General features: G+C 42.1%; 1 protein-coding gene across 11 annotated transcripts in view; it reads right to left on the minus strand.

Annotated features, from left to right (window-relative positions):
• TTLL5 (tubulin tyrosine ligase like 5) overlaps positions 1-26,989 on the minus strand; it is a 316,526-nt gene that overhangs the window by 49,551 nt on the left and 239,986 nt on the right. For 10 of the 11 annotated variants that reach the window (XM_070378475.1, XM_070378469.1, XM_070378470.1 and 7 more), the window contains 2 exons: positions 5,868-5,950; positions 1,823-1,945 (listed from right to left, as the gene is read on the minus strand). In XM_070378475.1, coding sequence (XP_070234576.1) covers positions 1,824-1,945; positions 5,868-5,950 — 205 coding nt within the window. In that variant the 3' untranslated portion in view covers position 1,823. The remainder of the gene's footprint in view (positions 1-1,822; positions 1,946-5,867; positions 5,951-26,989) is intronic. The other variant, XM_070378476.1, reaches the window with a different exon arrangement.

The raw sequence follows: 26,989 nt of genomic DNA on the forward strand, positions 1-26,989 counted from the left end.
TGAATTTAACTTGACTGCCTCTCTAAACTCATATATGGAGAGCTGGTGATGATCTTCCTTCATGACTGTGGCTAAAGGGACCTCTGCCCAAGCAGTGATTCTGTCTACACTGCATTTAAATGGGAATAAAGCACACGTCTGGGTGATGGGCTGTGGACTCCTGGGGTTCTGCCTCCTTACTTTGTAAACTACCTAACTCCTCTGCTCAAGGAGAGGCAGCCCACTGCCATCTGCTGGGCTGGCGGGCCTGCCCCCGGGGCCTCCCCGCAGTTATACTGCACCCACTGTCTTCTGGGCCCATACACACTTGGCGTGTGGTCTCACCCCCACCTCCCACCCCTAGCTTAGGTACAGCTCAGGCTCAGCGGGATCTGTGTCTCCAATGGAGATTTAAGTGTTGAGAGACAAGCTCTTTCCCGGGGCTTCTTTGCTGATGAGCCTATGTTGCCAGTGTATCTTCTGGGTGGACTGTAAGGGCTACTAATGAAATAGGTTCAAGGAAAGTGATATTACAACCGAGGCAAGTCCAAGTCTCACAGTCCTGGAAACGGAGGGACATTAGTACTTCTTGGCAGGCCGCTGGTTTGGTTTGGAGCTTGATGTCACATTCATTCTCCTGGCTGCCAGTCTCCTGAAGGAAATATTGACCTTCTCGCTTTAGTTTTCTATATTTTATGCGTTGCTCCTCACTGGATAGGCTGTTTAGTATCAGAACTGCAGGACACTGGTAAGCATTACCAATAGCACTCTGGTTGGTTTCGGTTTCTCTGGTACATTTTGGTAGATGACCAAGCCGTGGATTTGGTGTTCCGTCCTCTCTTCTCATTCCTTTTTGGAAAGAGTTGAGATGGGCTGGGGAAAGATATTTGAAGCTTTCTGATCCAATGTAAATGAATCCTGTGGTGGGTAAATAATTTTCCTCCCTCCTTTGCCTCTCCTGGGGTAGTTTGATGAATAATGCTTCTCAAATAAGTTTATAAATATTCCACTAGAGGTAAGAGGAGTATTAAGCTCATAGCAGGTGTGCCATTAATGCTTTAGTGTGTAGGGTAGAGCAAAGAGGAAAGGAATCATCAAAATTTTGTGGTTTCATAGAATTTTCTGGAAGTGAGAGCGGGGAACAAAATACTGGGGGCGGGTAGCACTGGTGAAGTGTGGGTATAACCTCACAAGATCAAGTCAGGGCATTCCTTCAATGAAGGAGCTTTTTTTGGGACAAGTGGTAGGATGGAGTTATAGTTTTGTTTTTCTTCCAGTTATAGTATATGTTTATCTTAACTCAGAAAGAAGCATAATTAATCAATCTCGCCAAAAAATTAAAAAATAATTTTTTTTCTTTGCCTATCTCCTATTATCTCAAAGTCCAATTCACAAATTACTCAACTGTAGTCTAAAAGTCTTCTTTAATAATAAATATTCATCTTCTTTAGATGCTACTGCAATTTGGTCTTCAAATATCATGCTTTTCAACATATCCTGTTACATTTTATTTGTGAATAACTCAATTACGGTTTTAGTTTCTTCTTTGATTGGCCTTAACGTCCCCATACTTTTAACCAAAAGCCTCCATAAGAGTTAAGGAGATTTCTTACTGCCACAGCGCCACCTACTGGTAGGTCAACACAGACGCAAGATAGCGGTAGCTTAACTTGGACCCACAATTTTGGAGAGTCCTTCTGAGCTTCGGTTTTTATAAAATGCCAATTTCCTTGTCATTTTGAGAAACTATCACTTCTCTTGATAGCTATTAATACTCTTGCTGTGGCATAAAGTCAGCAAGTTATAATTAAAAAAAAAATAAGCTCTTATTTCTTACTGTTACCTTAAATTGGCCCTGACTTCACCGACTTTGGTTTTCTGTGTCCTATAACTGTAGCAAGGGCTCCAGATTGTGTGGGCAAGGGTTTGGATCTGGCGAAAATAACCTGGGGAGCTTCCAAAGATCCTGAAAAATGTAAGAAAAACCCCCACTTAACACTTTATTTAATCTTGGCTGAAAGGACAAGAGGTCAAATCTAAAACTAGGCTTTAGGGGATCATTGTTCACCCTGATGCTGGAGCCCCATTTCCTGCCAAACATCGAATCTATCCTCTCTCTCTTGCTTTCTAACCATGTTAAGAGTGGGTAATAAACCCAAATTCTTGTCCCTCTGGCTCTGGGGAGAGAACAACGTTTTGGGAGCAGTGAAGTGTATAAGACACTAGGGCAAGAATCTCAAGGGTTTGTTTATTTTTACTAATTTATTATATTCCAAAGCCACCCTGGATCTCCAACAACTGTACCATGCATGTGAAAAGAATAAGAATCTGAGAGTGAAAAATAGGTCATCCTGCCAAGAGCGGCCAGGCAAATAATTTCATTTGAAAGTCAAAGTGATTTCTAGATCCTTAGGGTTTGACTTCCACTGGCTTTACTTTGTATTGAAATAAGTTCCTTTCCCTTGTTGTCCCAGAGACAACAAAGCAGGCGGGCAGAGGCCCACTGAGGTGCTGCTGCCATGTCCCCATGCGAAAAGCACAAAGCAGCACAGAATTTTACCAGGGCCCACATGGCCAAAGCTTAGCAGAGGACACTGCTTCTCACTACTTGTAAATGAAACCCACACTGGTGTTCGAAAGGCCAGGTAAGGTCCCTTTCTCTGACTGTAGATCTACAATAGCTTTAAAAAAAAAAAAAGCCTGGGGGAGTGTATATGGAGGCTGGGCTCCAGGACAGGAAAAGCTTAGGAGGAAGCAGAGGGACAGGGATGAGGGCAGCTGGTGTGGCTTCAGGCCCTACAACAATGGTGGTTTACACCATCAAATCAGCACGAGAGAAATGCCAGTTATCTAATCTGCCGCGCTCTGCTATTTTCGTTCACCGTTACCACTTCGGAACTCAAGAAGAACACCATGCTTACAAAGGAGGAGGGCCAGTGGCTTTGGCTTTAAGCCAAAGGCCCTCATTCCGGCTTCCTTCTCAAATTTCCAAATCTGCTGACTCTACACCTTCCCTTCTATAGCACACACAGAATATAGCTGGAGGTAGGGAAGTCAAGGAAAAGTAACATTCACGGTGCATTCCAGGCACTCTGCTAAGAGCGTTCCCGTTCACTACCTCATTTAAAGTTCATAACAAAAAGAATGTCACTATGCCACCGTCAGTGGGAAAGGACTTTTGAGTGGTTTTTCAACAGCACCCTGGGATGAACTGTATCTTGTTCAGACGGCCTGACGAGCAGGGTCTCACAGCTTAAAGGCCTGGTTGGCTAGACTTGGGGAGGGGGGCAAGAGGTCAGGAAGCAGACTTCTGCTACATTCATGGACTCAATCACTGAGTTAACTGGACCAGACAGGAGCTAAAACACCTTTCTCAGGCAGTTTAGTGAACCCTGTACAGGAAAACTTCCCAACTCTCAAAGAGATGTGCAAACCTTCTGACTTGTTCTCCCTTCTTGTGGGTTTAAAGAAAAATGCTTTTAATAGCAGCCTAACCTCCTCCTTTTTATAGGATGTGCTTCTGAACCCCCAGAATAATGCCTTTAAATCTATGTGTAACACAGAAAAACAGATAATTTGTGGGTGAAACACTGAAGTGCCAGGTAGTTATTTAGTTATTATTATATTGCTAAGGTAAAACATTTATTGGGAAGTCTGGAAGATGCCTGAACCTTAGTTACCGCACATTCATCCGCATTTCTCTAAGGATCAAGAACCCCAAGCGAGTCATGGAAGAGAACAAATTCAAAGGACTTTGGAGGCCCAGAGTCATTTGGAGACAAAAGCAGTCCGCAGAATCCCGTGTAAAGAAAGCGGGAAGACAACGCGCTCATCTTCAGTTAGAAGCATGGAGAGACGTATTCATAGATAAGAGAAGCTTAGGAGAACCAGGAGTGCAACTTCCCCTTGTCCTGTGGTTTTACAGCGATACCAAATTCAGTACAACTGTTACAGAAACTTCTAAGTACCGTCAACAGTCAGTCAACACTACTTCATGATCAAGATGCTGGAAGTGTGACCTGCCTGGTCACTCAAATTTCCAACTTCCTCGGCCAGAGTGCGTGCAAAGAGTTCAGTTTCATACTTAATGTATCAAGGAGACATGCAAATGAAATAGGCAGGTTTCTTGGATCTCCTAAGCTTTGTAAACCTCTCCAGCCTCAGCAAATCTGAAGAGCTGCCGAGGCTCTAAGAGCTCTATCTCATGGAAATCATTCCAGGTAGGCCATGGTTCTTTTCACCTCCCACTACTCAGGCCATAAGAGTTCCAGGTGAAAATTTAACCTCCTTAAAAATAACTATCATGTTCTAGGAGTTCTTTTTAGGGGGAAAGGGGAGGGGTAGTTATATACCCATCAACTATTTCTTGAATTTAGGTTTGAAGAGTTTAAGTGGAAAACAAAATCTATACTCTTTCATATTATTATCTGACTTGGGTGCAGTTACAGAGCCTTTCTCTATATACAGTAAGCCTATGAGGTATATGTATTAATAATTATCCCCATGATACAGGCAAACGAACCAGATTCCTTAACAATCTTGTCATCATTTTAAGGTGCATTGTATCACACACACACACTCTTGCACCCTGCCCTTAAGCCCTCTGCTCAGAGGCCCTAGTTCCCAGCCACACTGATACAGGGGGGCTCCCAGAACACAACACCATTTCACCACCAGCCCCCTTCCCTCACTGGCCTTTGCCCACACTGGTCTCTCTTCCTGGACCTCCTTCCACCCCAGGCCTCCCCGCTCCCGGCTGATCTGTCAGAGTCAGACCCCAGTTTAGACGTGTCTTCCTCTAGGAAGCCCTCTTCTATCCCTAAAGAGCCTGGGCCAAGTTGCTTGGGTTCAAATACTGCTCCACCACTGACCAACTGTGGCAATTTGGATTATGGTTCATAATCCGTCTGTGCCTGTATTTCTTCAGTTGTAAAACAGGGAATACAGCCCCCATATGGCACGTGTGCTTTGTGAACAGATGAATTATGGCATGTGAAGCATCCAGAGGTGTGCCTGACACACAGCAACACTGTCTTCTATTATTCCCTGTGTCCCCAGTGCCTGGCACTCCCTCCCACATCCACATCCCGTCAACCTCTCTCTCCCTGAGCCTCTAAGCTTCTTGACCGCAGGGAAGGCCTAGTTCACTCTTCATGTGTCTCACTGCCCAGCATGCTACTTTCTTCACAGGAGGTGTTCAAAAATAAATACTTGTTGAATCGAATAGTGGATTTCCTTTCAATTTTCTGACTACTTATGAGTGCAGGAACTGCTACTCACAGGAAACTATCCCCGGGCCAGTGCTGCCTCATACGTTGAGAGGCTTGAGGCCCTCAGCTACTACCTGGCAAGACCGTGGTGTTAGCAGGCAGGACACAGCCCGGACCGCAGCTCCAGATCTGCACCCACGGGTCAGCTCCCACAGGCTCTCCACTTTCTAAGCAGTGGAGAGCAGCTCCGGATCTGCACCCACGGGTCAGCTCCCACAGGCTCTCCACTTCCTGAGCCTCTGTTTGCTCACATGGAGGGGACAGGGTACACCTCACAGGGCTGCGGTGAGGATTTAACGTAAGATGCTAATACTATGTGTGGAAACACCATATAAATGGTAAAACACTGGCAAGTTTTTTCAAATACAGGCAGTTTTTACTAAATGCTACAAATCTGATAACACTCTGCCAGACTGGGAAATTTCACCTACCCCAAACTAAGCTCAGAAAAACCACTTTATCCTAAAATGTATCATCTGAAAGAAGACAGCGACTACATGCCCATTTGCCAACGCTTCAGAAGCCTGGGAGGCTTCGTTCTCTGAACTGGAGCTCTCCTCAGAGGCAGAGGAGAGAAGGGTGGGCCCAGTCCCTCCCCAATGCCCTGCCCAGACTAACCTGTGGAGCTGGTGATGGGCACAAAGGCTGCAGAGTTAAGGCTGCTCTGGAATCCGTTCAGCTGCCCTTCTGCGGAGGCCCCTCTGAAACACAAGCGGCTTGGTTAGACCTGAAGACAGAAAGGCGAGGTCAACTACAGCCCTTCAGGGGCACTGCCTCTTGCTTCTGGGGTTGCCCCCCTCCCCGGCTTCTTTTAAGACTTCTTTCAAGTACAGATGTCATCTTATCAGAAAGGACTTCTACTATCAACCTATCCCCTTCTTCTGAAGTGTTACATGTTTTAAAATTGTCCATTTCTCCCCACTAGAATACAGCTTCAAGAAAATATAGGCTTGGATCATGACTGTGTCCCCCGCCCCCCACTACCTATCACAATGCCTGCACCTAATAAGCACTCAACAGATAACTTGTTTACTGAATGAGTAAATTAAGTTCCTGGTATTGACTTAGACTAATCATAAGTAAAGACGTCAAAAAAAAAAAAAAAAAAAAAAAGTTTTATGTGCAACAGTGGTTCAACTGGGGGAGGAAGGAGGGGCGGATTTAGGCCTCTATCCCCACCCTCCAGTAAGGGACATTTGGTGATGCTGAGATATTTGTGGTTGTCACAACTGTGGGGCCTGCTGGCATCTAGTGGGTAGAGGCCGGGAATGGTGCTAAGCCTTTCCCACAGTGCCCCTGGAAAGTGCCCCCAAAGAGTATTCTAGTCCAAGATGTCAGCTGTGCCAAGGTTGAGAAACCACATATAGAGGTAGCTCCCCTCACACCAAGTTTTGACAAGAGATAGGACAGAGTATTTTAGATTCTCCAGCACAGGTTCCCCAGCCGCCTGCTTTAGAAGTTCTTTCACTGGCTTGACGCCCTATAGACTATGCCAGGTCCTCCTGCCACAGGCTCTTACAGCTCTGTCATTCTTTCATTGCATTTACCAAAATTATATATTTTTTTCTTTTTAAATTTTTTTCCTTGACTGCATCTCATGGCATGCAGAACTTCTGAGGGGTCAAACCTGCATGCCCTGCAGTGGAAGCATGAAGGCTTAGCCTCTGGACCACCAGGAAAGCCCCTGCCAAAACCATGGGACTATGGGGTAGCTGTGAGCCTAACATCTGTCATCCTTGCTAGAATGTGAGCTCCATGAAGGCAGAGATTTCTTCAGTCCTACTCACTGTTATACACTTAAAATTTCTAGAAGTAATCTGACCCATTACCCCATAAATACACTTATTTGTTGGGCCTGTCTACCTTGATTTCAGTTGACATGTAAAAATTTTACCTGGGAGAGTCAGTAAACACCCTCTTCCAACAACACAAGAGAAGACTCTATACATGGACATCACCAAATGGTCAATACTGAAATCAGATTGATTATATTCTTTGCAGCTCTACACAGTCAGCAAAAACAACACCAGGAGCTGACTGTGGCTCAGATCATGAACTCCTTATTGCCAAATTTAGACTTAAATTGAAGAAAGTGGGGAAAACTACTAGACCATTCAGGTGTGACCTAAATCAAATCCCTTACGATTATACAGTGGAAGTGAGAAATAGGTTCAAGGGATTAGATCTGATAGACAGAGTGCCTGAAGAACTATGGATGCAGGTTCATGACATTGTACAGGAGGCAGTGATCAAGACCACCCCCAAGAAAAAGAAATGCAAAAAGGCAAAATGGTTGTCTGAGGAGCCTTACAGATAGCTGAGAAAAGAAGAGAAGTGAAAGGTAAAGAAGAAAAGGAAAGATACATCCATTTGAATGCAGAGTTTCAAAGAATAGCAAGGAGAGATTCGAAAGCCTCCCTAAGTGATCAATGCAAAGAAATAGAGGGAAACAAAAGAATGGGAAAGACTACAGATCTCTTCAAGAAAATTAGAGATACCAAGGGAACATTTCATGCAAAGATGGGCACAATAAAGGACAGAAATGTTATGGATCTAACAGAAGCAGAAGATATTAAGAAGAGGAGGCAAGAATACACAGAACTATACAAAAAAGATCTTCATACCCAGATAATCTTGATGGTGTGATCACTCATCTAGAGCCAGACATCCTGGAGTGCAAAGTCAAGTGGGTCTTAGGAAGCATCAAAGCTAGTGGAGGTGATGGAATTCCAGTTGAGCTATTTCAAATCCTAAAAGATGATGCTGTGAAAGTGCTGCACTCAACATGCCAGAAAATTTGAAAAACTCAGAAGTGGCCACAGGTCCGGAAAAGGTCAGCTTTCATTCCAATCCCAAAGAAAGGCAATGCCAAAGAATGTTCAGACTATCGCACAATTGCACTCATTTCACATGCTAGCAGAGTAATGCTCAAAATTCTCCACGCCAGGCTTCAACAGTACATGAACCAAGAACTTCCAGATGTACAAGCTGGGTTTAGAAAAGGCAGAGGAACCAGAGATCAAATCGCCAACATCCATTGGATCATATAGAAAGCAAGAGAATTCAAGAAAAACATCTGATTCATTGACTATGTTAATTAAAGCCTTGGACTGTGTGGATCACAACAAACTGTGGAAAATTCTTCAAGAGATGGGAATACCAGACCACTTCACCTGCTTCCTGAGAAATCTGTATGCAGGTCAGGAAGCAACAGTTAGAGCTGGACATGAAACAACAGACTGGTTCCAAACCGAGAAAAGAATACGTCAAGTCTGTATATTGTCACGCTGCTTATTTAACTTATATGCAAAGTACTTATATGCAATCATGTGAAATTCTGGGCGCATAAGCTAGAATCAAGATTGCCAGGAGGAATATCAACAACCTCAGATATGCAGAGACATCACCCTTGTGGCAGAAAGCAAAGATGAATCAAAGAGCCTCTTGATGGAAACGAAAGAGGAGAGTGAAAATGCTGGCTTAAAACTCAACATTCAAAAATGAAGATCATGACAACCAGTCTCATCACTTCATGGCAAATAGATGGGAAAACAGTAGAAACAGTGACAGACTTAATTTTGGGGGGCTCCAAAATCACTGCAGATCATGATTGTAGCCATAAAATTAAGACACTTGCTCTTGGAAGAAAAGTTATGACCAACCTAGACATCATATTAAAAAGCAGAGATGTTACTTTGCCAACAAAGGTCTGTCTAGTCAAAGCTATGATTTTTCCAGTAGTCATGTATGGATGTGAGTGTTAGACCATAAAGAAGGTTGAACGTTGAAGAATTGATGCTTTTGAACTGTGGTGTTGGAGAAGACTCTTGAGAGTCCCTTGGACTGCAAGAAGATAAAACCAGTCAATCCTAAAGGAAATCAGTCCTGAATATTCATTGGAAGGATTGCTGCTGAAGCTGCAGCTCCAATACTTTGGCCACCTGATGTGAAGAACTGACTCATTGGAAAATACCCTGGTGCTGGGAAAGACTGAAGGCAGGAGATGAAGGGGATGACAGATTGTACAAACTGTATTTTTCCCGGCAATCTTGATTCCAGCTTATGCTTCATCCAGCCCAGCATTTCGCATGATGTACTTTGCATATAAGTTAAATAAGCAGGGTGACAGTATACAGAGATGGTTGGATAGGATCACCAACTTGATGGACATGAGTTTGAGCAAGCTCTGGGAGTTGGTGATGGAAAGGGAAGCCCAGTGTGCTGCAGTCTATGGGGTCATGGAGTCGGACACGACTGAGTGACTGAACTGACATGGGAGAGTCGAGTTCGTGTATACTCAGTTTTTTATCTGTTGAGCAGCATACAACCCAAGCTTTAGGACCTTCACCCAACACTATTTTTCCACTTATTCACTCATGCAAAAATTACCTACTAAGCATTCTCTATGCTCAGTGTCAGTGAGAAGGTAGACACCAGGCAAATACATAGGATACAAACTGTGATAAACGCTAAGAAGGAAAAGCACAAGGCGTTATGAGAGAATACGATGGGGAACCTGATTGAGATGGTGAGCACAGTGGTCCAGGATGGCCTTTCTCAGGAAATCATACTTCAACCAAGTCATAAAGACAGGAGAAGTGGGCATGAACCAAGAGTAGGGAACGGGAAAGAGTTTTTGGCAGAAAAGAAACGGCTATGTAATGATTCTGAGGAAGAAAGGGTCTTCGAATATCCTAATCTTGCTGCTACTGCTGCTGCTAAGTCGCTTCAGTCATGTCCGACACTGTGCGACCCCATAGACAGCAGCCCACCAGGCTCCCCGTCCCTAGGATTCTCCAGGCAAGAGCACTGGAGTGGGTTGCCATTTCCTTCTCCAATGCATGAAAGTGAAAAGTGAAAGTGAAGTCGCTCAGTCCTGTCCGACTCTTAGTGACCCCATGGACTGCAGCCCACTAGGCTCCTCTGTCCAGGGGATTTTCCAGGCAAGAGTACTGGAGTGGGTTGCCATTGCCTTCTCCAATATCCTAATCCTAGGAGCCTTTAAAGACCAGCAGGGCTCACCAAACATCCTTGACAGGAATCACCTGTGGTCACTTGTTAACCACACAGCTTTCCAGACCAGTCCCTTGGAGATTCTGATTCAGTGGTCTGAGACAGGCCTTGAAAACTTAGGTTTTTTTTTTACAGCCCCCAGGGGCCTAGGTGATTGGTACCACCAGAGAAGTCAGGGAAACACTGACTGGTGGGTACAGAGCAAGGTGGTATAAGGAGCTCTGGGAGCGCCTGGTAGAGGCTTAGGTGCCAGGTGGTCCCAACACCCCCAATGGAGACAGGCCACTTGAAATCACACTCCAGGATCATGCTGTCTTACAGCCCTTCCCCTGCAGTGAGCTGCGACCTGGGCCCTGCCCACCCCTCTCCACTTCTGAGGACAGGGGAAGCACAGATGCAAGGAGGAGAGGAAGGAGCAGAGGGCTTTCCCTTTTCCAAGCCTTCGCCTTGGAGACCTACATCTGGAATGCTGGTGCATTTTATTTCAGTCCCTCATGGACTCCTGAAAGCCATCCAAAGCACCTGTAAGGCTGATACTTGCTCTTCTAGGTCCAAGTGAGAAACAAAAAGTTTTGGAGGGTCTGGGATGGGCTCTTTCCTTTAAAAAATGTTAAAAATCTAAAGGCCTGTTCATTTGCGTTAGGAGCCACTGAGTCAAGAAAAGTTAAGGGGCTGATCCCAGTGTCATGGAGGAAGCCCTGAGTGTAGCAGTAGAAAGGCAAGTGGGCAGGCAGAAACGTGGAGGCAGTAAGAGAAACAAAGCAGGGGACAGAGGGCTACTCGGGAGACGACTCCCTGGGGTTTAGGGCTAGTGCGTTCTCTTTCTCTGCTCCTCTCTGCAATTTCTACCCTACACTTCATCTTTATAGGCTGCCTGCTGGCCTCACCCAAGATCTCCTGCCCCTGTCCCCTCTGTACCCAGTTCCACCCACCTTTCCATCCTCCTCCTTCCATCAGCCCCCCACCACAGGCGTCAGGAGAATATTTCTAAAGTTCAGCCAGGCTTCCCTGGTGGCTCCGTGGTAAAGAACTGCCTGTCAATGTAGGAGACACAGGTTCGATCCCTGGGTCAGGAAGATCCCCAGGAGAAGGAAATGGCAACCCACTCCGGTATTCTTGCCTGAGAAATCCCATGAACAGAGGAGCCTGGCAGGCTACAGTCCATAGGGTCACAAAGAGTTTCAGACACGACTTAGCGACTAAACAACTACTGTTTCTCACATGAGGTCCCCTTCTCCCCAGTGGAGGAGAAATATGTCCATAGACATCCAAGTGGAAGCATAGAGTAAGTTTTCCCATGGAAACGCTGTATACAAAATGGTTTGGGTTTATGTTATCACAACTTTAGGCACATGAGGGGTAAACAGGCTTTTGTTGTGATTATAATATCACTTCCTTGGAAAATACATTTCAACTTCTGGACAACCCACTCCTAAATGAGACAAACACTGCTTGTCTAGAGCCTGCATGTTAACTTGCACTTGCTGATCTGATGATTCTTTGCTGTTTTCATAGGGAGTACTTGTATTTTAGGAAATATTTACATAGGAAGTTAAGTATATGTTCCCTCGGTTCTTTCTAAGTTAATCACTGGGCTTTAACATTAAGATAACAGGACCTATCTCATAACATTGTTAAGAATTAAATAAGATGGTGGATGTAAAGTACATCTTAGTACAGTGTCAGGCATCACACTTAGGGCTAAATAAACATTAATTATTAATATAGTAGCATTATTTTTACTTAGGAATACATGGATCACAGCCTTGTCATGGTGAAGGGGCTTGTGTAACTCAATGAAGCTGTAAGCCATGCCATGTAGAGACACCCAAGACATGGGTCATGGTGGAGAGTTCTGACAAAATGTGGTCCACTGGAGGAGAGAATGGCAAACCACTCCAGTATTCTTGCTGTGAGAACCCCACGAACGGTAGGAAGAGGCAAAAAATTATGACACTGAAAGATAAGCCCTCCAGGTGGGAAGGTGTACAATATGCTACTGGGGAAGAGTGGATAGCAATTACTAATAGCTCCAGGAAGAACGAAGAGGCTGAGCCAAAGCAGAAATGATGCTCAGTTGTGGATGTGTTTGGTGGTAAAAGTAAAGTCCAGTGCTGTAAAAAACAATATTGCATAGGAACCTGGAATGTTAGGTTCATGAATCATAAATTCCAAGTGGTCAAGCAGGAGATGGCAAGAGTGAACATCGACGTCTTAGGAATCAGTGAACTAAAATGGACAGGAATGGGCGAATTTAATTCAAATGACCATTATATCTACTACTGTGGGCAAGAATTCCTTAGAAGAAATGGAGTAGCCCTCATAGTCAACAAAAACATCTGAAATGCAGTACTTGGATGTAATCTCAAAAACAACAGAAGGTTCTTGCTTCAGTTCCAAGACAAACCTTTCAGCCTGACAGTAATCCACTGTCTATGTTCCATCCTCTAATGCTGAAGAAGCTGAAGTTGACTGGTTCTATGAAGACTTAGATCTTGAGCTTCTTATTGCAAAATTCAGGCTTAGATTGAAGGAAGTAGGGAAAGTAGGGGAAAAAAGACCTAAACCAAATCCCTTATGATTATACAGTGGCGGTGATGAATAGATTAAAGGGATTAGATCTGCCAGACAGTGCCTGAAGAACTGTGGGTGGAGGTTCGTACCATTGTACAAGACGCAATGACCAAAATAATCGCAAAGAAAAAGAAAAGAATGTAAGGAGGTAAAGTGGTTGTCTGAACAGGCTTTACAGATATCTGAGAAAAGAAGAGAAAGGCAAGGAAGAAAGGGAAAGATACACCCAACTGAATGCAGAGTTTCAGAGAATAGCAAGGAGAGATAAGAAAGCCTTCTTAAGTGAACAATGCAAAGAAATAGAGGAAAACAACAGAATGGGAAAGACAGAAATCTCTTCAAGAAAACTGAATATATCAAGGAACATTTCATACAAGGATGGTCACAATAAAGGACAGAAATGATAAGGACCTAACAGAAGCAGAAGAGATTAAGAAGAGGTGGCAAGAATACACAGAAGAACAATACAAAAAAAGTCTTAATGACCCAGATTACCATGATGGTGTGGTCACTCCCCTAATGTCAGACATCCTGGAGTGTGAAGTCAGTGGGCATTAGGAAGCAGCTAGTGGATGTAATGGAATTCCAGATGAATTATTTCAAATCCTAAAAGATGATGCTGTTAAAGTGCTGCACTCGATATGTCAGCAAATTTAGAAAACTCAGCAGTGGCCACAGGACCGGAAAGGTCAGTTTTCATTCCAACCCCAAAGAGGAGCAATGCCAAAGAATCTTCAAACTACTGTAAAATTGTGCTCATTTCACATGCTGGTAAGGTAATGCTCAAATCCTTCAAGTTAGGCTTCAGCAGTACATGAACCAAGAAGTTCCAGATGGCCAAGCTGGGTTTAGGAAAGGCATAGGAACCAGAGATCAAATTGCCAACATTTGTTGGATCATATGGAAAGCAAGAGAATTCCAGAAAAACATCTACTTCTGTTTCACTGACTATGCTAAAGCCTTTGACTATGTGGACTACAACAAACTGTAGAAAATTCTTAAAGAGATGAGAATACCAGACCACCTTACTTGGCTCCTGAGAAACCTGTACGGGAGGTCCAGTTAGAGCTGAACATGGAACAACAGACTGGTTCTAAATTGGGAAAAGAGTATGCCAAGGCTGTTCACCCTACTTATTTAACTTCTATGCAGAGTATATAATACAAAATGCTGGGCTAGATGAATCACAGTTGGAATCAAGACTGCTGGGAGAAATATCAGCAACCTGAGATATGCAGATGATACCTGTCTAATGAGAGAAAGTGAACAGGAACTAAAGGGCCTCTTGATGAGGGTGAAAGAGGAGAGTGAAAAGTTGGCTTAAAACTCAACATTCAAAAACTAAGATCATGGCATCCAGTCCCATAATTTCATGGCAAGTAGAAGGGGAAAAAGTGAAAGCAGTGACAGATTTTATTTTCTTGGGTTCCAAAATCACTACAGATGGTGGCTACAGCCATGAAATTAAAAGACACTTGCTTCTTGAAAGGAAAGCTATGACAAACATAAAGAGCATATTAAAAAGCAGAGGCGTCACTTTGCTGACAAAGGTCGGCATAGCCAAAGCTACGGTCTTTCTAGTAGTCCTATGTGGATGTGAGAGTTGGACCATAAAGAAGGCTGAGTGTTGAAGAATTGATGCTTTTGAACTGTGGTGTTGGAGAAGACTCTTGAGAGTCCCTTGGACCACAAGGAGATCAAACCAGTCAATCTTTAAGGAAATTAACCCTGAATATTCATTGGAAGGACTGGTGCTGAAGCTGAAGCTCCAATACTTTGGCCATCTGAATAGAAGAAATGACTCATTGGAAAAGACTCTGCGGGTAGGAAAGATTGAAGGCAAAAGGAGAAGGGGGCAGCAGAGGATAAGATGGTTAGACAGCATCACGGACACAACGGACGTGAATTTGAGCAAACTCCAGCAGACATTAAAAGACAGGGAAGCCTGCTGTGCTGTAGTCCATGGGGTCACAAAGAGTCAGAGTTAACTCAGGGACTGAAGAACCACAGGAATATCAACAGTCTTTGCATTTACTATGGGCCTATCCATATGAAGAAGCATTTAAAAAATATGATTCATTTGGCTGTCATGTCTCAGGTATGGCATGGGGAATCTCCATCGAGCATGTGCACTCCAGATTACAGGCTCGGTAGTTGTGGTATGAGGGCTTAGTTGCCTCACAACATGTGGATCTTAGTTCCCCATCAGGGATCCCACCCTGCATTTAAAGGCAGATTTTTAACCACTGGATCACCAGGGAAGTCCCCTACATGAAGAAATATTAAGTTGGATGACTCACTGATTCTAATTCAGCATGGATTATTAGTGCTAAACTGTAGAAGAATGACCATGAGATGTTCAGAACCTGCAACTTAACAGCAATTCACTATTAAAGTCAAAAGGTAATTGTTGGTAACTTATGAGGCAGAAATTAAAATTAGTCAAAATTACTTTCAAACTCTCTTTGGAAGACAGGTCTCATTTGAGACTGAGAAGCAGTCTCAATAAATCTAACATAGGACTTCCCAATCTCCTGAGAAACCTGTATGTAGGTCAAGAAACAATGGTTAGAACTGGACACAGAACAACAGACTGGTTCAAAATTGAGAAAGGAGTACAACAAGGCTGTATATTGTCACCCTGTTCATTTAGCTTATATGCAGAGTACATCATGCAAAATGCTGGGCTGGATGAATCACAAATGCTATAGTTGAAACCAAGGAGAGCGTGAGGGACGACTGATTCTGCAGTGTTCCTCAACTGTTATTCCTGGAAATGGTGAAAGTTCTGGAGATGGAAGAAGAGTTAGACGTGGGCTTACTACAATCTCAGCTGCAGTAACTGGCCTAGTTCAGACCCTTCTCTGCAGATGAACTGTCTATAATTATCAAAAACTGCTGAAGGGCAAGATTCCTGATGAACTGAGCCACCTCAAAAAAGCGAAATAAGATAGGTGCCTACGTTAGTAGCAATGATGAATTAGAAGAACTCTATTAACGGTGACATCTCAACATAGAAAGGAACTTTCCTTGGGACATATTCAAAGTTAGTACCTAAGAGTTCCTCAAATATTAGATATATACCTTCTAACCCAGAATTCGATTCACTTGCTCCATTTCTTTCTACTCTTTTTGCCTCTTCCATTTTCCTGAGGTCTAAGAAAGATCCTGGCACTGAGGGGAACAGGCCTTTCAAAGATGCTGTTCAATAATACATTGCAAACAAACAGTGTCTCTGTAAGTGGAAATATGTCTGCATTTATTATTTTGAGAGATTTCTTCTAGGGCAAGTCTCTACTTAGGGAATAGCGAAGTTGTTCAGTAGTGTCCGACTCTTCACGACTCCAAGGACTGTAGCCTACCATGCTCCTCAGTCCATGGAATTTTCCAGGCAAGAATACTGGAGTGGGTTGCCATTTCCTTCTCCAGGGGATCCTCCCAACCCAGGGATCGAACCCAGGTCTCTGCATTGCAGGCAGACTCTTTACCCTCTGAGCCACCAGGGAAGCCCATTTAGGGAATAGAAGATGATTAAATGGGTGGCTAGGAGTTCCACCACCATTAAGATCACATCATATAGCAGGCCTACGTAAAATGCCATCACCAAGGAGGGTTATAATGGGTAAAATCCCCGTTATCCATTTTGCTGGTGAGGGTGACTCTGTATTTCCTTTATTTGTGGTTTCCTCTCCCTGCCTCCGACCATTATTTTGATCGGTGGAAACTTTTCCTGAAAGTGATATTCTTTCTTTAAGATCTGTTTTGATCATTACTTCACAAGGTTGACTGTGGTCTGGTGCTATATTTCAAGACTTTCCACATCTCTAACGTAGAGGTACTAGTTTTCTATTTCAATGGTTTAGTGAAAGTCTATCTTGGATTCAAGCCACCATGTTAGGAATGACCTTTCCATAGAAGGGAGGACCCACAAAAGGAAAACGCTCAAGATTTTACAGAAAGAGTAGAGTTAGAAATGCTGATCTTGCCAGGGCTATGGCAAACAGCTGTGGTGGCATTTATCAAGGTCCTGAAAAGAAACATCCTCAAACTTGATAAATTTTATAAAATATTGGTGACCAACACTTTAAATTCTCAAAGGACAGAAGAAATCCTAAGATGCAAATTAGGTTAAAGAATTGAATTCCACCTCTCCCACCTCCCGCCAAAAGACTTCAACTTTGCTTAGCAAACATTTCACACAGATTAGTTATCTTCTAATTCTCCATACAATATATCTATGTGCAGATAGGTGTATGTGTAATCCTGATTGAGGCACTGTTCTCCCACATGCCAGGTTGTTCTAAGTGATTTCTGTATTTTTATTATTTGATTTTGGTTAATTTACTGTTGTTTCATTTATAGCGTTTCAAGTTAAATGACTAACTCATTGATTTTCAAGCTTTCATATCTTTGGAATAAATGTATTTAAGGTTATAAGCTTACTTTAGAGTGCAGTTTTGACTATCCCACAAATCTGATATGTCATACTTTCATGGCCATTCAGTTCTAATGATTATTATTTTTGTTATGATTACCTCTTTAATAACTATTATATACTTTATTTTAAAAAACTTCTAAACACATGGGCCTTTAAAAAACTATTATTTCTAAATTAAGTATAATTATAAATTATATATGTAATTCTTCTCAAGTGGCTCAGTGGTAAAGAATCCGCCTGCCAATGTAGAAGACGCGGGTTCGATACCTGGTCTGGGAAGATCCCCTGGAGAAGGAAATTGCAACCCACTCCAGTATTCTTGCCTGAGAACCCCACAGACAGAGAAGCCTGGTGGACTACAGTCCCTGGGAGGAGTTGCAAAAGAGTTGAACACGACTTAGCGACTGAACAGAGAGAGAGAGACAGAGAGATTATAAAGTGTGATACTGCTATTTTGAAATAGGTGGAGCCTTCATTTATGACACAGTATGTACTGAAATTTCGTAAATATTCCACGTATACTTTACTTATTTTTTTAAATATCTGTTTATTTGGCTGCACCAGGTCTTAGTTGCAGCAAGCAGAATTTTTAGTTGCAACAGGAGACTCTCGGTGCAGCTTGTGGTGTCTAGTTCCCCGACCAGGGATTGAACCTGGGCTGCTTGCACTGGGAGCACAGAGTCTTAGCCACTGGACCACCGGGGAAGTCCTCCACACATACTTTAAAAGAATGTATATTATCCCTTTTGGGCCCAAGAGACGATGCATAGCTATTCATATTTTCCCATGAGTAGTGACTCATAAGGGGTGTTTGTAAAATTAATTTAGGGGACACAATCAGCATTTTTAAAAGTATTATGTGAAACTTCAACTTCATACATATATAGATATTTTTACTGGGTTGCATATAAAATGTATTTTTAAATTATGAGTGGTTGTCAAAAAGGTTAAAAGCCACTTATTAAAGCAAACAGTTAATTCTGTATTTCAAGTATTCAAAATCCTCAGAAATTTTTGAGTTACTTATCAGTTACCAATAGAAGTATATTTAAATAAATCACTCACTATGATAATTTGTGAATTTCTCTTAGATAATTTGCTAGCTTTTTATTTATATTTTTTGATTTATACACTTTGAAGTTATGTTAAGTGCATACAAGTGCTTTTCTTTATCCCTACCAGTGCTTTTTGTTTAATTTCCTTTTCCTATGGCTATCCAAGGAATTTCAGAAACAACATCTACTTCTGCTTGACTACTCAACAGCCTTTGTCTGTGGATCACAACAAACTGTAGAAAATTCTTAAAGAGATGGGAATACCAGACCACCGTACCTGCCTCCTGAGAAACCTGGATGTGGGTCAAGAAGAAACAGTCAGAACCTTACATGGGAACAACTGAAGGTACAAAATTGGGAAAGGAGTAAGCCAAGGCTGTATACTGTCACCCTGTGTATTTAACTTAAGTGCAAAGTACATAATGTGAAATGCCATACTGAATGAAGCACAAGCGGGAATCAAGACTGCCAGGAGAAACATCAACCTGAGATATGCAGATGACACCAGTCTAACGGCAGAAAGCGAAGGGGAACTAAACAGCCTCTTGATGAGGGCGAAAGAGAAGAGTGAAAAAGCTGGCTTAAAACTCAACATTCAAAAAACTAAGATCATACCACTGGTCCCATCACTTCATGGCAAATAGAAGGGGAAAAAGTGGAAGCAGTGACAGATTTTATTTTCTTGGGCTCCAAAATCACAGTGGTGACTACAGCCGTGAAATTAAAAGATGCTTGCTCTTTGGGAGGAAAGCCATGACAAACCTAGATAGTATATTAAAAAGCAGAGACATCACTTTTCTGACACAGGTCCACATAGTCAAAGCTATGGTTTTTCCAGTAGTAATGTATGTATGTGAGACCATAAAGACCATAAAGAAGGCTGAGCGCCGAAGAATTGATGCTTTTGAATTGTGCTGGAGAAGACTCTTAAGAGTCCCTTGGACTACCAAGAGATCAAACCAGTCAGTCTTAAAGGAAATCAACCGTCAACAGTCATTGGAAGGACTGATGCTGACGTGGAAACTCCAGTACTTGACATCTGATGAGAAGAGATGACTCATTGGAAAAGACCCTGATGCTAGGAAAGACTGAATGCGAAAGGAGAAGGCAGCGGGAGAGGATGAGATATCAGATGGCATCACTGACTAAATGGACATGAACCTGAGCAAACTCCAGGGGATAGTGAAGGACAGGGAGGCCCGGCTGGAGTCCACGGGGCGGCAAAGCTGGACAGACTTGGCAACTGAGCCACAGCAGACAGTTCTCATTCTAATTAGTACTGCATGGCTTATCTCTTTCCAATCTTTTACCTTTCTGAGACTTTCCTTTCGATATATCTTTTAAGCAGCCTATAACTGCATGTTTTAAAAATCAGAATTAGATAATATATCTTTTAATAGAAGAGTATAATCTGTTAACATTCATTGGGATTACTCATGTGTTTTATTTTATCTTAGTTTTAATTTTCCACTTATTATCTTTTTCCTTTGCTTTTTTCCCCATTTCCTGCCTCCCACTGGATTCATAAAGTTTCTACATTCCCCTCTCTCCCCCTCTGTTGGTTTGAAAGCAGCAGACTGTATATGTATTACTTAGCTTCTATTTTCTAAGAAAGTCTAAAGCTATTCAGTACTTCCATCTTGCCCTTGAACTTGACACAGATGTGTTCACACATTTACTGTCCACTGAATACTCTTGTCCTCGAATCCTGTTGTTGTCATAAACGTGTTTAATCCTTTTAAGAAAACCAACAATTATTTTTATAGTTGTTAATGTGTACAGACATTTCACAGTTTTTGTACTTCATTATTTCATGTTATTCTGTGTTCACATTTATCTTCACTAATTTTTTCAGTGAGGGCCATGGGTATACTCTTAGACTTCGAATATCTCAAATTATTATTTTTTGCCTTCTTTCTTGAATGATAATTTAGCTATATATAGAATTCTAGACTGCAAGTTACTTTACCTCAACACTTTCAAGCTATTAGCTCTTGTCTTCTGCCACTTATTACTTCTGAAGAGAAGGTTGCTGCTATTCTCTTTTTCTTTGTAGTTAAAAGTAGGTTTCTTTCAGGTAATACATTAGACTACCCACTTATGCTTGATGGTCTGCACTTTCTATGCAGACACACTATGATGTCGCTAGAGGTACATTTATTTTGGTGCAAAGAATGATTTTTTTAGGTGAAGACCCATATCTTTAGCTGAAAATTCTGTTATTATTTTTTATAAGTATTGCTTGTTCACCTATCCTTTGGCTCTCTCTTCTGATATTCCTATTAGACTCACATGTCATATTCCACAAGATATGGCTAGATACATGATCAAATATGTCTCACCATTCAAAACATTAATTTCATCTGTGAGGAATTCATGGTTCAGGTTTGATTCTGCAGGCAATCTTTCTTAATATTAGATTTATTCCTGTGTTCTACAGTTCTGGTTTGCAGGCTCAGTTTGAATAGGAATCACTTTCCCCCTTTGTCTCTCCACTTGTTCATCCCTCCCTGTCGGAAGACTTCACAGTTGCCTCCACCCAGTCCCCCTGACTCCAATCTAGAACCAGATTTTACAGTGGTATTTTGGTGCCTCTGCCACAGAGATGAATAGAAATTCAGAAGGCATTTCATTATCTTTCTAACTCTGAGGCTCATGGCCTCACGTAAAGACGGAGCCTCAGCCAGTGGGTCCATGTCTGCTTTATCAGTCTCCTACAGACGGGGCCCATAGCATTCTTTAGCTCAGGATTTTCCAAGTGTGGTATACTGACATTTTGGACCAGATAATTCTTCACTATGGGAAACTGTCCTACGCTTCGCAGGATACCTTTTTTAGTTTTTTTAGTACCACCGCTAGACTCTACTCAGTACATGCCAGCAGCAACACCCCTCCCCCAACTCACAACCAATGACTCCAACACTGCCAAATGCCCTCTGGGGGCAGTATCATCTCCAGCTGAAAAACTCGCTCTTTTGTGTTCTATGAATGAGTCTCGCCTCTTGGGTAGGGCACCCTCAGGCCCCAATATGCCACGGGAGCTGAGGTCCAGGCTGCCACTGCCTGCTTCCACAGCAGGGCTCACAAAGCTTGTTGCTTCAGCCTCATTCACTGATTGCTATTTGTTGCAAGTACACTTTGGGGCCATGGAGATGCTTCCCTTGTTTCTTTTTTCTTCTTTAAGCTGTTTATCTATCACTGCTGTGTTTGAAGCAGAGGGGGAATACTAAGCATAAACTTATGGAGCCAACTTAACTGGAAGTCAGCAAGTCCAAATCTAATCATTAGTTTTGTTTGAAACTAAACCTTCACCTTCAATAGTCATCAGAGTTATTAGTGTTCAGGAAATCAGAATGTGTGTGGCTTTCCATAGCCTGGTTAGCTAGAGCCATATCACACTTATGAACATCAGTTTAGTAACAACAAAAATGAGATTTAACAGGGAATAGTAACAGCAGCAGAAATTACAAACCACACCAACCAGCATGCAACGGACACTTACTATATGTCAGGGAAACACATGATCTCCTTTAAACCCAAGAACAACTCCATGATGTAGATAATATCTTACAGATAACAAAACAGAAGCTTAGAGATATCTCTAAATTACAGTCAATTAAGTGAAGGAGCCAGGATTCAAATCTAATTTCAAATCTTGGGCTATTAGCAGTTGTACTCCACAGCCTCCCATACTCTCCGTGGTCTAAATGATTAATGAAGAGATCTTTGTTACTTAGGGTCCCTGATGCATTCACCCTGATGGAAAATACTAAGTCGCCACTATCTCCACCTTCACCACCACCTCCTCCACTACCATTTCCTGAGAACTTATCATGAATATAAGTTCTATCAGGGGCTGGGGACCGAAATTCTCTCCTCTCAAAATCGATCTTCACGAATACAGGGCTCATGTCTGTCTTGTCCACCGGTGTTATCACCAGCATCCAGAGCAATGCATAGCAATGGACATTCAATATTTATATGATAAAAGGACAAAGACAAGACATTTGTCCCTAATAGAAAGCAGAACACATAGGAAAAGGAAAAATAAGACAAGGACGCAGATAGCAGAGCCAGCTGAGGAGTTGACAATGGGGCAGTTGGTCAAGCTACATCAAGGGGATAAACTAGAACCTGATCTTGAATAAAAGGCAGGACTTCGACTGAAGATGGAGAAGGGCATTCTGTGCAGGGCGCATGACACGGGCAGGTAGGAGCAATGAATGGAGCCGAGCAGACTAGAGACAGGATGGAGAATATACCGTAGAGGGCTTCAATGTCCAGAGTAAGGACTCTCAACTTTATCTTGCAGGCAACTGGACGCCTCCAGAGAGTGCAGAAGAAAGGTTCAAAGAACTACTTTAGAGACGATATTTTAAAATTGCTTCCTAGGCCTATGCGTGTACCCTATTTCTTGAAGTACCTATTTGGAGAGTTTAAAAACTTCTACTGTGTTCCACTTGGGTTTTCTTTTTATTCAAGAACCAATTTTGAGAGTCCCCATTTTTCAAAATATTATCTTTCATCCAGTTTTGAAAATTTAGTAGCCTATAACTATGTGCAGTGCTCTCCTGATTTTTCCATCTCCCCTATATCTACTTTTTTAAACTTTTATTAATTATCTTATCTTTCTGGCAGAACTGTGTGAAAATTATTTTCTGCTTTCCTGTCCCCCTACCCTGAACTAAAAAATGTTTTGGGTTTAGCTAATTTTGCTGCTTGTTTTCAGTTTATATTGCTTTCTTCTTGATTTCCTTTGATCTGTTTTTCTTAGCTTTGTTTTATTGACCCTTTTCTAGCTTTTAGAGATGGAAGCTTAGTTTAGGTATGACAAATATGTGGCTTGCATAGTCACCACTCTCAACATCAGACATTACTAATCCATCACAGCACTCTTTCCTGCTGAGCTCAGAGAAGTCCTCAATTCTCTTTAACATGACACTGCTGTAATGAGTTGAAACCAGTTTATTGGTTGAAGCTAATTTGCCATTTGTATCTTGGTTAATACCTTTACAATCTTTCCATATTTAACACAAAATAATTATGAGTTTAGCTTTAAGCACACTGTTGCCTACATTTCAAACATAAGTTTGATATATGTAATTCATTTTTTACCTTTAAAAGTTATTTCAGCTTTATTGACTTGACAAAATTATAAGTTATTCAAAGTACATTGAGGTGATTCGGCATATATACTGCAGAAGGATTCCCCCATCTAGTTATTTAACACATGTATCACCTCACGTAGGGCTTCCCAGGTGATGCTAGCAGTAAAGAACCCGTCTGCCAATGCAGGAGATGTAAGGGGTGGGTTTGATCCCTGGGTCGGGAAGATTCCCTAGAGGAGAGCATGACAACCTGGTCCAGTATTCTTGCCTGGAGAATCCCATGGACAGAGGAGCCTGGTGGGCTACAGTCCATAGGGTTCCAAAGAGTCAGACACAAGTGAAGTGACTTAGTACACACACATCACCTTACATATTTACCTTTTTCTTTCCCTTTCTCTTTCTTCTTTTTGGTGAGAACATTTAAGTTCTACTCTCTTGGAAAACTTCAGTGTCTAGAATGGGCTTTTCTGTCTTGTTTTGATATGTACAATTCTTATTTTTAACATAGTTTCCAAAATAATTTTGATCTAAACTACTTAAAAGAGTATTTTAACATTCTAAATTTATTTAGGCATTTGTCCAGATTTTAAGGAGCTTCCCTGGTGGCTCAGACGTTAAAGCGTCTGCCTGCAATGTGGGAGACCAGGGTTCGATCCTTGGGTAGGGAAGATTCCCCTGGAGAAGGAAATGGCAACCCACTCCAGTATTCTTGCCTGGAGAATCCCATGGACGGAGGAGCCTGGTGGGCTACAGTCCATGGGGTCGCGACGAGTCGGACACGACTGAGTGACTTCCAGATTTTAAAATCTCATTTTATTATAAAGTGGTCAGAGAATGGAGACTGCATAATTTCTGTTTTTTGAGGATTTATACTAAAATAGTTTTGAAAAATATTCCATGGGAGCTCTGCAGGGCATAAAATTGCATGTTATTAATTTAATCTCATTAATTATACTGTTCAAAACCCTTTATGTCCGGGTTAGATCTGTTTTGCCTGTAATAATGACTATTCTATTTTCCTTTTGGAATTCATTATTTTAGGTGGAATCTATCTTTTCTCTCATCATTTTTACCTTTGTACACTTTTTTCTTCAGAATTTTGGCAGAATTTTAACAGTCTGTCCTGAATTTCACTAATTCCATTTTCTACAGCACCCAATCTCTATTCACCATGTTTAATCCAATTTTTCACTCAGGTGTTCTTGTTTCCATTCAATCCTTCCTGACCCCAGACTACTTGCTCTCAGATAGCTTTTTTGAGCTCTACACAACTAATGCACACTAGGGATTTTTCTGAAATGTTTTCTTTCTTGATTAAACTTACTTTGGAGGTTGACAGCTCCTCTGAATCTTCTCCATGGATCTTTCTTTAAAGCTATACTATCTATTTCCAGGCCCTGAGATTTTAAAGTATTTGCTCATCCTCAGAGAAGAAAGTCTAAGTTTGCCAATAAGGACTGAGGATCACAGAGGAACTGATATAAATTCTATCAAAGGCTATTTTAAATTTCTATCCAAATCTTTAAAAACATTTTTTTTAATTTATCTATTTGGCTGCATCAGGTCTTAGTTGTCCTAAGACGTGCTTCTCTCTAGTCGTGGCGTGTGGGCTCCAGAGCTCGCGGGCTCAGCAGTAGCAGCGTTGGGCTTAGCTGCCCCACACATATGGGATCAGGGACTGGAAGGCAGATTCTTAACCACTGGACCACCAGGGAAGTCCCTATTCAAATCTTTTTAAAAGGGATTTTTTTCATAATCAGATAAGATAGAAGGGAAGTGAGAGATGGGAAATACCCAACAGTCACATTACCATTTTAACATCTCAGCAAGGATGAATGAAAAGTAAGATTTTAATTTAAATTATCTAAGTATAAAATCACCAAAGGAAGATTCATCATTCTATGAGTCTCATGTATTTCTCTCCCCATGGGACCATACATAATTCCAATGATAACAACTGGTTAGATGTGATTTAGAGTACCTATTTTCAGACTGATGTCATTGTCATCATGGCCAAAGCAAATCCTAAGATCTTCTAAGGCTACCACTGAGGTCCAAATGCTGAGAGCTAGTAAAGGAAAGAGAGTCTGAGTGGTGACTCGTCACCTGGCCCCCAGCTCTTTCTGTCTCCAGGCCTGCCCGCTTAGAGTGAGAGGGCTCTGTCTGGTGTGTTCCAGGGCTGCCAGTGTTTTCCTACACTGCGCTCCCACAGGCAGGCAGTATATAAAGCCCTCAATGAGGTTCTTCAATCCTTCTTGTGCTGCATCTAACAGACATTTCCCCAACACCTCACTATGAGGGTGGCACTAACTATTCCTACTTTTGAGCATTTCATTGGCCATTTAAGTGGCAAAACTAGTGTGGAAAGGAAGTTTCTAAGTGCTGACACTGCATTTTCCCAAAGGCAGTATTTTAGGATGATTAATCTGTCCCTTGCTGCACAGAATGGATGTGAATTGATTGGTGGGGGGTCTCTGAAATCAGCGGTCTACTGGGATGAGTATGGGGTTAGCACAGTAGGGGATGTGAATTCTGGCTTTGGTTCTGCCACTGTCCATCTGTGTACCTTGCTATACCCAAAGCCCTGCACGGCGCCTTCCTCCAGGTTTTTATCTTTCAGCACTAAGAGTCTATGACTATATTATTTGGGAAGTGCATAAATTAGAAATCTCATATTTAAGGATGGATACACTACAGCTTCAATCATATTTCTCAAAGCTACACATAATAAGACTGAAAAGCTGATAAAGATGGTTAATAGCCTACAACATGACATCTTCAATGCTTACCTCAAGACCCTACTTTTGGACCATTTTAACTCCTGATTACTTTGCCTCCTGTTCACGACTCATTTGTTAAAAAGATACAACATATTTTTTTCTTGATCCTTTATTTTTATATTTTTCTGACATTAATGTGAGCATCTCCATCACACTGCTGACCAAATGTTGAGGTCACATTAATTGGTGTTTGGATTAACATGCTCCTGGGTTTGGGACAGCTTTCCTGCCTCCTAATCCCTAGCAGCCTTTAGCAAAACACCACTGTCCTGGGTGCTGACACAGAATAGCAGTTGGCTTTGAATTCTACTGAAGTCACTCTGATGCAGAATATACTAAAACCTGGCAAGGAAAGGTAACTCCAGCTATTTAAAGAAAAGCCCTTTCGTTGAGTCTGGTGTTTCTCATGCAGTTTTCTTTTCTCAGGAAAGTCCCAAGGTAAACAGCTTTGACCCTGCCTTTTCAAATTCATCTCTAGTCTCTGAGTTTTGCCCACATCCCTGGCAAACACTGATCTTCTCAGATTTCTTTCTGTATATTTCCTGGAGAGTATGATTCTGGCTCTGAAAAAAGAGTCTTTTACAAGAAGAGATAGTTCATATGCATGTAGTTGTTCAGCGGCTGTCATCCTTCCTAGTTAAGCTGCCTGCTTGGAAGAAATACCACAAATAGTTTTGAAAGGAGGATCTGAAGTTGGTACTAAATTATGAAGTGTTACAAACATTAGAGAGGAAAATCAAAAAAGGGTATTGGCACTGTGGAAAAGGCAAAA

This window comes from Bos mutus, chromosome 10, assembly GCF_027580195.1.
Source record: "Bos mutus isolate GX-2022 chromosome 10, NWIPB_WYAK_1.1, whole genome shotgun sequence".
Lineage (NCBI taxonomy): Eukaryota > Metazoa > Chordata > Mammalia > Artiodactyla > Bovidae > Bos > Bos mutus.